General features: G+C 37.6%; 1 protein-coding gene across 1 annotated transcript in view; it reads right to left on the bottom strand.

Annotated features, from left to right (window-relative positions):
• The window catches only part of CDK14 (cyclin dependent kinase 14), a 318,203-nt gene that overhangs the window by 50,816 nt on the left and 249,096 nt on the right, over nucleotides 1–18,291 (bottom strand). Inside the window, exons 13-14 of the mRNA XM_005152937.3 lie at nucleotides 16,863–17,002; nucleotides 13,072–13,218 (exon numbers count right to left, since the gene is read on the bottom strand). Coding sequence (XP_005152994.2) covers nucleotides 13,103–13,218; nucleotides 16,863–17,002 — 256 coding nt within the window. The 3' untranslated portion in view covers nucleotides 13,072–13,102. The remainder of the gene's footprint in view (nucleotides 1–13,071; nucleotides 13,219–16,862; nucleotides 17,003–18,291) is intronic.

Here is an 18,291-nt window from a genome sequence, read left to right as displayed (position 1 = left end):
TTTGGTTTTCTTTGAGGAGGAAGTTTGGGGGATTGTTTTTAACTTCAGTGTATTATTGTGATCACAACATATAATGGATTAACAACAGAAACTGGGGGGAACATCATGTAAAAGTTTCCCTCAATAGACATAAACTGAAAGTTTTGATTCTTCCACAATGTTAGCAAGAAAATATGCTTGTTTTCATACAAATAAAATAGGTGAGAAACACCACATAGATAAGATGCTTTGCGCATTTCACCTGGTGGAGCTCCTGCTTTTTTGCCCTCAGTGTTCTAGCAGCTCTTGTGCAGCACTGCTTCCTCCAGCCCTGCAGCTGGAGATGTTTTTTTTCTACCTCTTACACTTCTATGAGGACCCATGCATTCAGACTGAGTTGTGTTTACTCTCTGCCTTCCACAGTAACTCACAGAAAGAGAATTAGATTTCTAAATCATCTGCTCATTTCAAACATCCTTCTAAATCCCCAGGTGAGCTGCAGTTTCTCTACCCTGCATTTAGGAGTCTGGCAGAAGGAGAGATGTCTATGTCCTGCCGTCTGGTGACATAAGCAATACTGTGACTTAGTAATACTCCTACTTTTGATGTCAAACAAGCTGGTACAGTAGTTTCTCAGAAAACTGAGGTTTGGAGATGATTCTGGGGAGTGAGGAGCATAGTCTATACAAGTGAGCAAGTCTAGGACTTGAAAATTCAGAAAATCTCAGCTTTTAAGTTCTCAGAGGAAAAATGGCAAGGGTTAATGATCCAAAGGCAATGGTCCATCTGCTAAGAAAATCAAAATCAAGACTTATGCATAAAGTTCCTGGTCAGGGATTTTGACAGGGTCAGGTCAAGAAATCTTCAATGCGCCTCAATCTATCTAAACATACCTCTTGAAAGATTTAGGAAGATATGCAAATAGCTTGTGAAATATTTAATGCAGGGGTAGGACTTAGTGAAAAAAATAAAAAAAGAAAGAAGAAGTAGTGAGGCAAAGTCTTAGAAAAGGATTTTGAGAGAGAGGTATCAGTTTACTGCAAGCTATGGTTAACAACACAGATGGAAAAGAAGATTAAAAAGTGAATGACAAAGTCAAGGGCTAAAGATACACACTAAAAAAATTACATGACCCAGTCCTAGATTCAACTTATGTTTTATGCTGCCCTATTTAATTTGAAATATAATACATAAAACAAAAGTTGAAATGTTACTGATTGAACCACATTTCATCAACAGTTGCTCATGTTACAGAGAGCTGTTTAGATGACCTCAGGCCTCACTGGATTTTAAAAACACTTTCTACATATCCCATCCCCCCCTCCAAAGGCAAAGACAATTCATAGAGCAAATGTTTTTACACACAAGTAATGACAAAAGCAGTCACTGGTATGGAATATGGACCATGTGTTAGAGCTGCTTCTGAGCTGAAAAGTGATTCACAAAGATGGGTAACTTTGCAGAATGCACACTAGCAAATGCTAGTGATTTCTCAGAAATTTGGGGAGAAACAATATACATATCAGATGATGAATATGTGATTCTCCCACTCACTGCTCCTGCCTAATCCTCCCTAGAGAGTCATGGAACAAAACAGGACTCATTTAGGGTAGAGAAGTCAGAATTTGAGTGAATGACAAACCACTGCAGGAATAATAAGTCTTAGGGACAGTAAGGCATTTACTAATTCCTTCCTGGCTACTAGTCTTCATTTGGATTATGAAGTCCTAGAAGCTAACAAAACACTGTGCCAGTTTTGAAAAGAAAACCAGAAGTTTTATGGTTAAAAAAAGAAATGAGGAGTAATGGTTAAATTCTTTCCTATGTTTCAGGTTACACTTTTTTACTTAACAGAAAATGTAGGTATGTAGGAAATAATAGTTGTCTAACTAATTTTTTTTTTTTTAATTCTGAGTGATAACTTCTTTGGTCATGAACCCAAGACACACACAAGTCACTACCTGTGTCACACACAGTCCTAGGAGAGAGCTCATCTGCATTTGACCCCCTTCCTAGCCAAAACATCCTTCTGCTCATGTCCAAGCAGCTGCTGCCAATTGCAGATAGATACTCAAGCCACCACAGGTTCCTTAAATGTATCTCAGGGTTAGAAGTCTGTCCTGCTAGAACAGAGTTTTCAAACTCTATTTGAATATTTTATGTGTATATAACTTCCCCAAAGAAAGCACCAGAGCAGACATCAGGTGACAAACACCTTCTGAGCTTTTCAAACTCATTTCTGATTTTTTTTACGTAAATGGTAGTTGTGCATCTGGAGAGCTATCCAAGGTGGGAAAAATTCTTCCATGGGATCCCCATAGATGATGTTTCTATTTGGATATTCTGCTCTCTTTATTGAACTCTGCAAAGGACTGAGCCTGTGTGCTCATTAGCGCAGACCATGGCAGCCAACATTCCCAGTGCCTATCTGAAAGGACTTTTCACTAAAAAGTTATCTGACAGGTAAAGAACGCCTGTGTTTACTGTGCTTCAGCAACTCTTCTTTTTGCTAAAGTAGCAGACTGTTAATGCTGAGCTTTTTATATGAAATCAAACCCAGAAAACAGGCCTAAGTCTCTGTACAAATATTTTGATTAAGGAAGTCCTTTTAAAAAAATCTGATTCTGATTCACGTTAGGTGGAGAAAGGGAAATTCAGCAGCCTGTGGTTCCTCAATAAAGCAAACCCTGGCTACCCCATTACCAACTTTAAAACTTTGATGGATGGAAGAAAATGAAAGCTGAAAAAAAAATCTTCAAGGATCTGAACACTAAGCAAACATTCCTCAGCATTCAACCAAGAGACTGTTTAAGCATGAGCTGCAAACTTCTGAGAGAAGTACATGTTTAATATATAAAAGATTAAATTCCTTAACAAGAAGAGATACAGCTTGCAAAATAGTTCTTCAGGAACAGCTTGCAGCCTTTAAATCTCATTTACTCAGCCTGAGATGGTATTGTTGTGTCTACGTTAGTTTTGATAAGGGAGCCAGCCCTACTCCCATTGAAGTCTATGGTATTCTCCCATTGTCTTCAGGAGGAGCAAAGCTAGACTCAGAGCCTCACAAAGATACCATGATAAAAGACTCCATGATCCCATTTTATTTTCTTAACATTTCTGAAAAAAAACCTATAGGGGAGAAAAAAATCTATGCAATTCATTTCTACTGGTATGAAATATGCCTTTTATATAAAAATACAGACCAGAGAAGCAAAGGAGTGGTTAGTAACATTAATAGCCAGGGGCTAGCTAAACTGCCTGGGATGAAGAGTTTGCCTGTAATTTTACCACTACAAAATGTCTTGGAGAAGAATAAGCATTTTTTTAATGCTGATATTCTATATAAGCATTCTTTAAGTACATGACAGGCAGAAGACCCTGTAGTCTTCATTTTAGATTAAATTTTATACTAAACCTAAACACTTTATTTATTTTTGAATCTATACTTTTCTAAGGGTATGTAGCTTTTCCTGAATATGAAATAATATCATGCAACTGAAATTGCATTCAGATTTTATGCAGTCTGACTAAGCATTGAAAATGAGCTCTGTTACAATGCAACTGGCAACAGAGACATGCCTTTTTACAACAGCAGCTTGCAAAAAAACCCCAACCCCACTGCATCCAGAAAACAAAATACTGCCCCCTGTTAATAATGAATGCAGCTCATATCTACCACATTCTGTTAAATTGCTAAAATTGCCCAGATAAACCATTTGAGAGTATGTCAGGTTTAATTAATACAACACAACCCGATCATTTCCACAGTTGGGAAGAAAGAAGTTGGTGTTCTTTAAATCCAGAGCTCAACCTGGAGATTATGCTAAGTTGCTTCATTCATAGTCCACACTCCTCCGCACATGTCAGGAGGACAGCATTTGTCCCCTCTAGTGATAAACAAATTATACATGAAATCAATTCCACTTCACAATAATTTTCCCTATTGGGTATTATCTTTCCTCCTCTGCTCCCTCCAGTTAAGCTTGCATCCTGTAACTTGCTAATGAGCTGGGGGCTTTCTGTTCCAGGTGGCACCCCCTGCCTCGAAGTCATGACATTTCCCATTTCGAATGCTGCTGGCATTTTTTGACAGCTCCTGCTAACTAGCCTTTTTGACCTGCTCTAAGAGGAACTCATCTGATCGAATCCTCTAACCTGCCAATCATGCCAGCAAATGATCTTCACAGTCACTCCCAAGGCAGGAGGGGGAAAAAAAAGGGAGAGCAATAGAAGAGGAGCGAGAGAGAAAGCTAGCGAGAGAGTGATGGAGTAGGCAAGCAGGCAGCCTCTGCAGCTAGCTAATGAGAGTACTTTAAGTCTCTGAGGCAGCTGAAACATTGAAAAACTGGTGGGAAAATTAGAACAGAACTGGATGCCTAGTGCTGTTATTACTGATTTCTCTCCACCCTGAGATTGTTTTGAGAGTAATACCTCCGAGATGTACCATTTTCTGAAGAGCACAAGTTAATTTTACCATATAAATAGAAAACAGATATATTTTTCCTTGCCATCATCAATATGCAAACCTCATAATTCTGCTCTGCCAAGTGGTGTTCCTTACAGAATTAATTAGGCGCTGTAAGCTCGTTAAATCAGTGTTTTCACCTAGGGATGATTATGATTTTTTTTGTTGTTGTTGACGCAAGCCAGAAATAGCGTTTTTAACCTAATTTAAATGCCGGCAACATTTACACCTCTGTATTTACAAGTGTCTGCACACAGAAATACATAAAACAACAAATACAGTATCTACATAACCTAGACATGACTTTGTGGGCTGAAATCAAGCAGAATCATAACAATGACTCAGTTGTTTTGATTTTGTTTGTTTTATGATGTGACAGATTACTTACTGCTGAATCTTCCAAGCACACAGGCAGAAATTTAATTGTTTAGATATTCTTTGTTTTCAGATAACTAGTTTTGTTCTTAATCAAATTTAGCAGGTGGACTGTAAGCTAACGAGTTTTCAATACAGATGCAATGCACATACTGAACAAGAGAGGTACTGAAAGCAACTGTACAATAAAAATTTCAGGGCATAAATGTAAATAAAAAAGTGTATACCATGACATTATGTGCTGTGACAGTATCATTATAATATACATGCCAGAAAACATAATGCACAATCAGTTCTTGTATCTATGTCAAAAGACAGAGAAATTGCTGTACAGAACTAACAGTTAGGTACTGATGGCAGAAAATGATAACCCATAATTACTAAATCAAAATACATATATGGTCCATACCAACATTACTAATTTATAACACCACCACAAAATTAGTGAAATACCCAATTCTGTTTCCAGGTCTTAAAATATCCAAAAATACTGTTTCAGTGTTATTCTCCTATATTATATATTTTCATTGGAGAATTTATTAATTTTTTCCTGAATTTGTGGGTTTTCCTCCTCAGGCTTTTCATAGCAATTAACAACAGGAGCATGTGGGAAACCCATCCACCCTCAGCTTATGGGGCATAATAAATTGATATATTTTTATTAACGGAGTTGTAAACTATTGCTGCTTTTTTAGGCAAAATCTCCCCACTACTAAGAGTATTCAGCACACATCTACTTTAATGGGTGTTGCCTTCAGAGCCAATTTTGCAGTGGTTGGTTTAGTTTCTTTGTTTCATAGAGAATCAGGCAATGTAAACTACAGGCTCAAAATAGCAACACAAAGCTGACTCTCCAAGGAAACAATTCCAGTATATGGCATTATTAAAATTCATTTTTGTTTACAATTTGGCTGAAAGTAAAATGTTCTGTTAATTCTGAATGCTGCAAATGATGCCTGAGAGGCAGTGCCTCTCATTAGCTTTGCTGTCTCTCTGGGTTATGGGCTGCATGTCAGCACTGGAAGCCTCTGCTTTGTCTGGAAACCTCAGTTTCTCCCCTTCAGTGGTTCCACTTTTCCTCCTAGACAAAGCCCAACTGAGGAGTCATGTGAAGAAATAATCCTAAAGGAGAGGTGACTGTCCATGGAAGAATAGGGAGAGTTTAGACCCGCTTTTGCCTCCCTCCCAGTCATTGTCATTTATACATTGTCCTCTCTGCATTCAAATGTCATCCCGGACTATCAGCCCACTGCAACTCAAACAGCCTTTCATGCCTAGACACTTCTTAAAGCATCAACGGACCACAAAGACTGTCTAGTGGGAATCGCTTGCTATCCTAATATTAATAATACAATATAGTGCACTTCTGGCACTGAAGGGTTCCACCTTCTGTCTCCTAAATTTAAGAACAAACACTGGAAAGATAGATAAGCTGCGCTGCAACTGAGCACATGCATTCATGCAAATATCACTAATATCTTCCTACAGCATAAGCGACTGTTAAATTAAAAACCTCTACACTAAAAAATTATTTGAAGATTAATCTTCACAGTGCTGAAGGCAAGTTATCGTGCATTAGAAATGAACTGAAAATAGACTCCAGACTGTGTGACGCTACAAGAAAATATGATATTGTCCCTTTACAAAAGTTATCCATGACTGCAGTAATGCCTCTTTTTCCTTCTGCCAGCTTTGCAGCTGATGTGGCCATGAAACATTGCAACTTAAAAAAAAAAAATCATGCCTATGAGTATTTAGCCACTAATTTCACACAGAATAACATGGAGAATATAATTGCAAGGAAGACATCAATGGCTCCTAGCCATGGAGGTTTGAAATACTTGTCCTACCAAGTACAGGATGTAACAACAGTTTTGAAGTCTTCCCCTTGCTGTCCTACTTCTTTTCTTTCTTCCTTTTTCCTTCATCCCTAAAGAAACTTGCAAACTACCTCTCCTCACAGAATTCTGTCCACAATTTTGGAAATCCTGTTCATGCTTACTTATTGCATCTACTTATTGCCAGGAGTAGATGGTCTTTAGTTTATGGATCAGATATGCTTTCAGCATTGGTATTAAGCTAGCTGAGTGAGACCACAAGGCACTATTTACCAATTTGCTTTCCACATTTCCATGCATTAGGTTACGAACTCTGAATAAGGACTTTTATCACAAAAGCCATAACAGTGCGTGTATAATTCTTGTACTGAATGCAATTTAGTGACAATGTATTTCACATGATCTCAGAAAAAGTGAGCTATTTCAGTACTGACACAAGAACACCATTAAAAGTCCCATGAACATCTTGATAGGGTGCTGGGTTCCTTTTACTGTGGCACTGGGGGACCTGATGAACTCCTGTATGGACAGGTGCTCCATCCTTAGTCCCCATGTGTTACTCATGTGAGACAAGTGGTTCATATGAAGACAGCCTTGCACTGCCCAGCTATTTGCTCAGTCCATTTCATCCTCTGCGCAGAGACTGTTGAATACAGGGGGATTTTCTTTATGGCTGAATAGAGGGCAAAATTCAGTCTATAACTCTTGTTTTAGGCTAACACGGATAAGATAACAAATTCTTAGATATCAAGAGGAAAACATAGTCCAGTGCCTGGAGTTTTTCCCTTGTGTGTGAAATTTAGGGCATATTCTATCAGTGTGGTGATCTTCTTCTTTTTGATATTAAACAAAGCACAGCTGGAACAGTCTCATAAAACCCTTATGTAGTTAACATATGAAAATAATGCCACCAGAAGTATTAGAAAGCCAAAAAATACCTTGGATTCTGCAGTTATGTTTCACAGCTTAGTACTAATGTAACATTTTACAAAACTGATGTTACAATTTCAGTGCTGTTTAGTACTGTCATTACTGGACTCCAACCCAAATTGCTTTCAGCTGCCTAGCACAACTGCATCTTATTAGCCTTTTCACGAATGCCAATTTATGCAAATCCAGTATTAGTTAAATAATTAAACTGACCCTCAGCATTCATGTACAGACATTGTCTGGCACTAAAAGATGCAAGAGAAATTTAAACCTCCCATCTTCAGTGCTTAGGCCTTCATCTTTTTAACTGCAGCAGCACAATGACTGTTTATAAACATCCATTTGAATACATCCATTAAAAAAAAGTGCACTTAACCTGAAACTGTTAATTGCTGTGATTTTACAGCTCTGCTTTTCCCTCCCAAGACTGAATTTAGACTGAATTTCAAGCTCTCACACCCAGAAAGCATTACTAGCTACTTTCAGCTTTTGATTAAATCAACAATGACAAAATCTGGCTGACATACAGTAACTCAGTCCAGATTTTCTCTTTTATGCAGACCTTTCTCCACTGTAATTACTACAGTTTTATTCCCTGAAGCTGGAGAAATGCAGACTTAGAAGCACAGTATAAGGTCTTCCATGGTGATTCAGCAACACTGGTATACCCAGGACAGAATAAATGCAGAGGAGCAGTGAGATGAGAATGACTTTTCAATATCGAATGCTGGACACACACACTGTTGGACTATAGTTTCCCTGCGGCTTGACTAGGGCAAAGCAGGCAACAAGTATGTTCCCACACAGCAGTGCTGAAGAGGCACTCTTACACAATTTGTAAATGTAAAACTGAAGACGACAAACAAAAATGAAACTATTTGGATGGGGATGTGACAACAGTCAGATCTCTAGCTAGCAGAGAATTTTATGTAATGATTCTGTGCTGCTGAACATCCCTGGCCAGAAGCAACAATATCGGTACCTAGCACTTTTTGCCACTGTAGTGGCAACTGTCACCTCTTCAGCTTTATTCTGTTTTACACAGCTGAGCTGACTCAAATGACGCCATCATCCCTTCGACTGACTGGGCTGGTGTCCGTTTCTGGCTCAAATGGACACAGAAGAAAGAATACAACACCCTGTGATTGAAATTCAGAATAGCTTGGGTGCATGTGCATGTGGTGAAGCAATCCAAATAAAGACCACTTTTTGTTTTGCTCCAGTGAATTGTCAAAGAGATTTAGAAAGCCAGGGGATCTCATTATGGTAATACAGGTTAAATACTTTAAAAGCATATGGTGTTACCATCCTGAATGAAGCTGTCCCTGCCAGCTCCAGGAAGCAGACAATAGGCCAGAAACACATCTTGTGTCTCTGGTCCACCAATGGGAACCAGGGATTATAAATCACTATGAGAAAACATCCCGTGCTATCTGGTATCAGGTAATGCCTTGTCTTTCCAGTTACAATTTGACTCATCCTTCTCCAGAGGGGAACAAACTCTAGCCATATATTCCACTGGCCAAAGGAAAACACCTCTAAAGTTTCTTAGGGTCCATTCTTGCCTTGATAAAACAGTATCTGTAGAGATGGGTGAATACAGTATACAATGTATAATAAAAATATATGTAGAGATAGGGACTGATTTCACAGAGATGCTGCTGGCCCATTGGGAAAAAATACCAGTGAAAACCATCAGGCACAAAATAAAAATGTTTCACTTTATCACAAAGCCTTAAAGATGCTTTGATACGGCTAACAGATTCCTTTTCTTTCTCCCCCAAAGGCCCCTTCTAATTCACCGCTGACAGATTCTTCTGTGTGAAATGGAGCTCATTACCACATATTTGCTAATTTTCTCCAGTAGGGAGCAGTCTCAACATTGACCTTGGTAACTTTAAATGTCAGCTCTTTCCCCTTGGGCACTGAAATAATGTGTTGTCTCTCTCTTGGAGCCCAAGACAATGACACATTGTAGTCCACAAAGACCCTATTAGTAGTCCGAGCCTGACAGGGATTATCTAGGTTTTCAGAAACATGTCCTAGGTTACTGCTATTTCAAGGAGTTGTTTTTTTTTTTTTATTTGTAAGCAGCTATGCTGCAGACAGGCAGCTGAAGCACTACAATATTTTAAACATAGTAGAAATCCTCAGAAATGCACCTATTTCTTCAGCTGTTCCTTGCAGCTAATTCTGAGGGCAGCAGATGATCTCTACAGAATGACAGTGGAACCGTTTACAAAGATACTGCCTTTAATTCCCCTCCTTCACCAATCTGCCAGAAATTGCTGTTTCCAAAGTTGGCAGATAATGATGTTTGCCCATGTATCAGACATTTCTGTGCAAAGCCCAGTCTCTTTGCTTTCCAAACCCTAGAGAAAGGTGGATTTAACTCAGTAGGTGTCCTATCAGGGCAGTAGCATCTGGCAAGCTTGTGGAGAGAACAGCAGGAGGCGATAATTTCTTAAATTATCACAGCAAGATTTGGCACAACTTCTTTGCTGGCACTTTCAATTTTATTTCCTATTCTGCCCTGAAAAAAGGAAATTAGGGACACTTGGAAGGAAGACCAGCCACAACACACAAAACTAGAATTTCCTTCAGTACTGTCTATGTTCTGGAGTTGGTTGAAGATGGTTCCTTGTTTGGGTTTTTTGTGAGTGTCTTCTAATAAATTCCTTTACAATGTATAAATGATTAAAAATATAGAAAATATGTAAAAAATAGAACCATTCTCCTCCACATATATCAGAGGATTTACACAAAAAGTATCATTTTTTTCCCCCTTTTACAGCTTTCTGAAGGATACTGGAACAGTTCAAAATTCCAGCCCTTTCTAACTACCCCACCATATTCATTTATGCATTATTTAAGTCAACTCAAGAAGATGGGTAAAACATGTATGTATCTGTCTTGTCCAGGAGACAAGCTGTAAGTATTTATTTGCCTCTGTTTCTTTCATATCTATTTCCTTGTAATATTGGTACCTTCTAATTTTCCTTTATCCCCAGTTACCTGTGATGTTACTGATTTGGCTTGTTGATATTTTAACAGCTTGTACAGTTTGCCTTCATTCCTGACACCGCTTGTCTCACCTGTTAACGTCATGGTGCTGGAGAGCTACTGTCATCTTTCTTTTCACTTTTCATGCATCTTTATGCTTCATTGACCCTTGTGAATGGAGACTTTAAGAGCATATCTTAATAAATACCCCTTCCTTAATGCTACTCTCCTGATTACTGTGATTCTACTCTTCTGCTAGAATCACTGCCTCTGCTATCTCATCTGTTTTACTGACTGAACGTCCAACTTGCCAGGCACCACTCTACTGCTTAAAATCATAGCCACCTGCTATTCAGATTAAGCCTTCACTACACCTACTTTTCACATGGAAAACTGCAGTCTCTTTCCCCAACTCCTTTCAGTCTCCACACTGACTTTTATTTTCTCTTCTTGCTGGTCTCATCCTTTTAAAGGTTTCTACACATCCTAGCAGTTCTTCACCCAGGTCCAGTTTCCATGTCAACGTTCCTTCTACCTCTCCCTCTGTTCTAGTTTCATGTCATTAATCCGCCACTCTCTACATTGCAAAAGTAAGAGGACTTCTGTTTGGTACTAATACTCTTCCAGTATTATCTGCTGCTCCCTGTCTTATATCACAAGTCAAATACTACAACCAGGGACTGATGTTTTATCGCACTGTAAGCACCCAACACAACAAAGTCCCAAGCCATGATGGAAAACTGTTATCAATAATGTATGCATGTCACAACGTAACATTTGCTAAGTGGCTCCAGATCTTATACAACAAAAGGCGCTATTATGCATTACAGCTGTGGTTGAGCAGCCATAACAGCACAGTGATGTACGTCAAAAGTACACATGGCCCTCTCTTTCTGCTTACATGTAAAATTTTGAAAAGTCATCTGTATCTGATTAAATAGATATTCACTAAGAATGATCAAACAATTCTCTTTTGCACTATTTTACACGCTTTTTGCAAATACAAACTTTCTACTGCATATTGTTTAATGAAAAATTACATTTGTTTGGAAGCAACAGACAGTATGTACATGAGAAATAAGATTCTGTATGTGAGCTTACACACAAAAGATCTCCAGCACAGTTGGGCACATTCTAAATTTACTTTAGATGGATGATGTCATGTTAGAACAGACAAGGTTGACGAGATGTCTGCAGGGACACAGCCCCAGGAAAAAGTAGGGATTAGCTTGTCAATAAAGATGTAAACAGACTGCTCTGAGGCAGCCTCATTTCTGACATTAGAAAATCTTAAATGGTTTTCTGGTGAAGAGCTTGTGCAAAAATTGGAGCAGGCTGTCAAGACTGAAATCTATTCATTTCAGTTTTTCAATATCTGCTGCCTGTCAGGCAAACAGCCACCACAACATTACACGGTTAAAAAAACAATTGCACATAACATAAACCAGTAAAACTGAATAAAATTCATTAGAGAGAATTATATCTGATACTGTAACAAGCAGGCTTAGCTAAAGATAGACTTCATGAGAGTATCGACTATATTTGTAGGAGACCATACCTTCAAATAGGTACATGAGCAGCATGTGCATATATCTTAGCTGCTAGAACTTCCATAGCATAATGGACAAGATTATATGCAAAAGCAACTGTGACTTTTAAAAAAGGCAGGCCTGCATTTTTGAATGAAATGAATCTGCACTTTGGGTATTTGTGAAACACTGGTATGAAACTACAGAGAGAAGCATAATAAGCAAAGGACCTATATAAGGGAGTACTGCTAATCGGAAGAGTTTGTCAAGAGGTAAATCCCACTGAACAAACACAGGGTGATACATATAGGCAGAAAAGAGTTAATGCTATGATATAACCACCATTCCCTTACTGTAATTTGATAAAGAGCCTCCCTACCCAGCTGCTTTTCCCAAGTTCTGTTCTACTCTTAGAATACCTGAAGTCATATTACACACTATTTCACTGTTGAATAACTATGGTTAAAAAGATGGGGTATTGCATGGAAGTCATCCAGAACAAAACCAGTTCTAGTAGACCCAAAGAGATCAAATTCATTAACATGACAGCACCCCCGTCTCCATGAAGAACATCTTTCTGCTATCAGGGCTACTAAACCTACTAAATGAGTAATTTCTGGTCCTTGCCCCAAAGTCAACAACAGAACTGGCAAGAGGCATTTTATCTCTCCGTATCTTAGCAGGGGAAAAAATATCAGTCCAAATTAAAGGCAACCTAGTGTTTAATATGCTGGCACCAATTTCTGCTGTATTTTCAACTTTTCAATGACACTTGTCCTGCCCACAAGGCTAGGAACTTGCACTACTCATATTGACAGTTATACTGCAAAATCAAATTATCTGCCTGAACACAAACAATTTAAGGAATGTGCAGCTGAATGTTATATTTTGTACCTCTAAAGAGAACTAAAGAGTATTCTCAAAGATATACCTTCCAGTTATCATGTCTTACCTGCATTATCAGTTGTGAATACAGGTATTCTTCAATGTTTGCTGTTTGATACACTTTTGCTGTAACTATTGTTTTTTCCAAAGGCTCTCATGCTTTCTCCAGTCTCTGGCTGTAATCTTACATTCGGAACACTAAAAATAGAAGACACTGCAAAAAAAAAAAGTGTCAGTGCTTGTTAAAAATATCCCAACAACTCAGAAAATCTTTTCATAAAGCAACCTCTTTTTGCATGAGCTAGAAAAACCTTGACAATTTCCATGTGACATCAGGCAATAAATTATCAGTTGACATGATGACATTAGTCACAGGCATCAAACTGCGAATAGTTAAGGACTCACACATTGATGATATGAAAAGTAATTTTTACTTAGGGTATCTCAAACTGGTAGGGCAAAGTCACTGACTTTAATGCTTTCTGAGAACAAATGTCCATATAAAAATATCCTCAGAGAACTTCCACTGCATGACCACATGAGGAAATGCTAAGAGACTGTTTAAAGAACTGATCAGGGCTGGAACAGTTTTCTTTGGTTTTGCACTAATGCAGCTGTTTTTTGAGTTACTCCTTCATTTTTATGTCTTTAAAAGACCTGCCTACTGTTTTATGCACAGATCTTCCAACTGTACTTTTTACATCTCAACTTGCATTTGACATTCTGCTATCCTTGGTAACATAAATGACAAATTGCATATATTCTATGCAAATAAACCAGTATGAGCTCTCAAATATGAAAGCATAAAAGGGAAGGATCAATTTAATTTTTTAACAGCAAATAACAAGAACTATCTAGTAAAAGGGGTTAATCTATGAGTTACTCCTCATGTCTGAGTGAAGGCTAAACTGAATCATAAATGGCATTGTACTCCCGGACAAGATATTTTTAGCAGAACTGTACAACTTTTACCCTTTTAATGTACTATTTTTAAAAACTGAGAGCGCCTAGATGTTAGTCAAAGTGTATCTGAAAACTGAACTTCCAACCCAATTGAAATGATGCCTTGACTTGAAACCAAACCAATTACAAGTTTTGCTTTTCACATAAACTCATTTTTAACACATTTTTTAAATAAAACACAAAATTAAAATTTAATGCTGTAAAATATTATACAGAATATAAATATATAGTACTAAAGTCATGATGAGGAGAAAATTAAACACTTTTTTATTTTTTCAGGGTAGGCAGAATCTCCATACTTTGTGAAATACTGTGATTCCAAAGAGACAGTATTTTCTGATGGAGAATCATTTGGCTGGTTTCCCCACCTTCCCCCCTTTTTTCCCCCTCACCTGTGAGTCCTTCCTTGGTTTTTACTGCTAAATCACCAAATTTGCAATTCAGCACTAGGACCAAATTGGACAAAAATATTCTATGCTGAATAGTATTCACTAGAGATAGCTGCAAAAATGCAGTCCTGTCTGGATCAGGAGGCAGTAGATTTTGTGTGTACAAACACTTCTGTTGTGCATAGAGACTCAAGGTGTTTATAACTGCATTTAATTAACTATCAATAGCAAGTGTTTCCCAATGTAAAATATTAACCCAGAGAACTAGAATCACAAAACCTGGTAATTTCACTACACAGTAAACATTTTCCCAACTCTCCAAAGTATATGACTTCTTTGTTTTGTAAATATGTTTACAAGTATATCCAAGTCATAGTAAATAGAAATGATTGTAGTATTTGATACTGGGATTGTCCTTTCTTGCATCTGGATTTATGCTTCATAATGATTATCTACTAGACACAGAAAAAGCCTTTCTGTAACTCAAAATTTTACTGGAGGCATTTAGAAGAACCTTGCTTTAAAATATAATGATTTTTCATCTTTATTCTCCCCCCTTCAAAAGGTTTCACTGCTCCTGATGTTTAACGTTATGCAAAGACGTGTTTCTGCCAATGAATATCGCCTTATGGTTATGCTTCTGCAAATAACCTGCTGTGAGCTGATAAAAGGATTAATGCAGCCAAAATTCTTAATCTGTGAAATTACAAATTAAATTCTCATATTAAAAATACCACCCTGAGGTATTTTTTGTGGTTTTAATTCCCCTCTGGTGTTCTGCATACATTGTGCTTGTTAATGACTAGGACAAGACTGTCTCTGTTGGCAGCCTGCTGCAGAGTGATAATGTGTAGGCATTTACTTCACTGATAGAACTGGATTTAACCACTGACTGATAAACTAAGTGGCAAGTGGGTAATAAGTCCATATTAACAGAAAAGTACTACTGCAGAATTCAGAATTCAAATCCTGGTTAGACTAAATCATACAGTCAGAAGGATTGAGATGTCACCACTGCAGAGTGATTTTTGTTTTCCATTTACTAGAAATAGGATAAATGAACTGGCATTCTTGGTGTTTCATTAGTCCTGAAGACATTAATCTCCACATCAGTTTCAGCAAAGGCAGACCTTCAACAGCAGCCTGAATTTACATTGCATCCTTTGAATTTACAGCTTACAAAGTCCTGCAGTCAGCAAACTGAGTGGTGAGTTAGCATGGCAGAAGAGGAAACTAGGAATCATTCTGCAGAGGAGGGACACAGTCTGCGACAGAACTGGTGATAGGCAGAAATTAATGGTGCTAATTAGATTTTACTGTTCCTACTCTACAAATTGGAAAGTACTCTTCAGAGTGGAGTCAGGGTATTTGGACAGCCAGATCACCAAACCAGCTCAAAATGTGACTACTACAGCTGTCATGGGCAGAAAAGATAAATTTCCAGAAGACAAAAGTTTTCATACTGACACTGATACAAACATTATCTATTGTGTATTCATATTCAGAAAGGGAGCTCAGTTTTTGCAAGGAAATTTTTAAATCAGCCATAGTTACATACCCACACATGTGCTATTGTTGCATCTGTGAACTTTTTGCCTCAGAGTACTGTATTTAGCTCTTCTGCTAATGGACATATGTTTAAAAGCAGAAAATAACATACACTGTTCCAATACAAACATGCTTCTCTTTAACACACTGAGTTAATGCAAAATGATGATTGTTATTCCCCTGTGAAACCCATTTTTAATAACAGAACCTTTTTTGAATCAGAAATATGCATGATAACATTTTCCCCCAGAATAAATAGTAGTGTGCTTTTAACATTGGAAAAGTATATGGTAACTTATGATATTATTATGATTTACAATTATTAAAGAGATAATTGACAACATATATGATGATAGGAACATTTTTGCCTAGTCAACTGGAATACATTTTAATAAAAGATATAATAAGATGTATGTAGATACTGCAAGCATTCTTAGTTGATACTATCATCTGCCACCCAGTTCTTACACTAAGTCAGCAAATTAACTGATTGTCTACATTGTGTTCCTCAGACTTCCAAATGCCAAATCGTTTCTTAAAGGTTACTATTATAACACATAGAGATTCTGTGAATCAAACACGGCTGGATTTTTATCCTGTATGCCGCAGCTAGTTAAGAAGTACTGTATATTATAAAGTGAAAAGCACCAAATATGTAAATTGTATTTTTCTTTTTGCTTTATGACAATTCAGATAATTCTACTGGCTGCACACATAATCAAATACAAAGATAGCAGGCTGCAGACTGCAGAGCAGAGATAGCAAAGGAAAAGAAAAAAGAATCTGTTTTGCCCTATGTCAAGCTAACTATGTAATTTCAAGCTACACAACTGCACTCATTTTGTGTGTGGCTGTGTATGTTCATGAAGCTGTCTGTATGCAAGGGTCAACATACACACATGTATCTGTATGAACTAGCATTTTTCTTTTAAATCAATTCAGAGGTGGTTATACTCACTATCAGTTAACTCCCATAGCCGTGGAGGCAGATCACTGAAATACTCATGGCTCAGGGCTGCCTGTGCTGACAATCTGTTCTTTGGGAAACACTGGAGTAGTTTGGAGGCTAGATCTTCTGCGTGATTCACATAGCTCAGCCTGAAACACAAAGAAAAGGTTTTCTGAAAAACAATCTCATAATTCTGTTTACTAATTCCATCTGCAGTCAGCACAGTGGAAACACAAGAGTTTTGCTAGCCAGGATAACGACAAACATCTGTCTGGGAGCACTACCAGGAAAGATATTCCTCAGGTTAGGGAGTCCAGGAATTATTTGTGGATTGCTAGCTCAAAATTCATACAAATTTTACAAATATAGATCATATAATATACCATATCACATATGCCTGCCTAGTATGCAAAAGGATCATAAGCAACAGCATCTTGAAAGCAACTGTTTGGATTCTTCCACTTGCATTTTATTGAACATACAGACAGACTGAAAATTTACAGCACAGGAAACAAATGGTTATTACTATCTAGACCCATGAAATCCAAGCTTAAAACAACAGCAGTATTCATACAACTTTGTGAAGTATCAAATTTTAAAATCCTGTGATGCTTAACAGGCAACATGTGCATCAAGTTTCATACAGACATTTGTCTTTTGGGAAGTACTTGCTTCTTATATTTTCATATATTCACACAGCAGGAGGTTGACTCTTCATTAGGTGTTAATGCAATGCAAATATTAAATTGTAAGTGAATTATCTTTTCTAAGCTACCTAGGGAAGTCTGAGAAAAGGCATTGTTTTACTGGGATCTATATGCTTGGGAATATTATAAAAAGATATAAACTAAAAATAATAGATTTGGAGGGGAGAGAGTAAAATGGTAATCAGCAAGGTGTGCTCTGGGTCTAGTAACCTACAGCTGCCTCCTGCATTTCCAAAGCCACCGAACATACTGTAATATGCAGTTAGAAAAGAAGTTCTGAGTCTTGTAGACACCGTGTTGCTACTGCTTGTAGGTAAATTTGTAAATTCAGCCATGCCTTTGCTCAGTAAAGATCTCCCATCAGGTAAAAATACCAAAGTGTATAAAAGGTCTCCCATTTTTCAAAGCACTGCCTTCTCAAACCAAGTAGAGTAGATTGCAGTCCAAAATGCTACTGTATTTGAAAAAAGATGGTGTTAGCTACAAAAATCAATAAATCTACAGCATGTTTCATACCAATGTTCATTTTTGTTCAGCTCGAGCCGACTTTCTGAAAAGCACTCTAGGAAGATGGATTAAACAGTTATTCTTTTATTGCGATGACATGGCATAATTTATATGGATCAGAAGGCACAAGAGAAAACTATCTCTGCAACAAAGAATAGATAGCACTGAAAACACTAAACGAAAAATAAAATGCTATTATAGTGAGAACTTTAAGTTACCAATGT

Source organism: Melopsittacus undulatus, chromosome 1, assembly GCF_012275295.1.
Source record: "Melopsittacus undulatus isolate bMelUnd1 chromosome 1, bMelUnd1.mat.Z, whole genome shotgun sequence".
In the NCBI taxonomy this organism is placed as follows: Eukaryota; Metazoa; Chordata; class Aves; order Psittaciformes; family Psittaculidae; genus Melopsittacus; species Melopsittacus undulatus.
The sequence above is the reverse complement of the archived record's forward strand: the minus strand, read 5'-3'. Positions and strand labels throughout refer to the sequence as shown.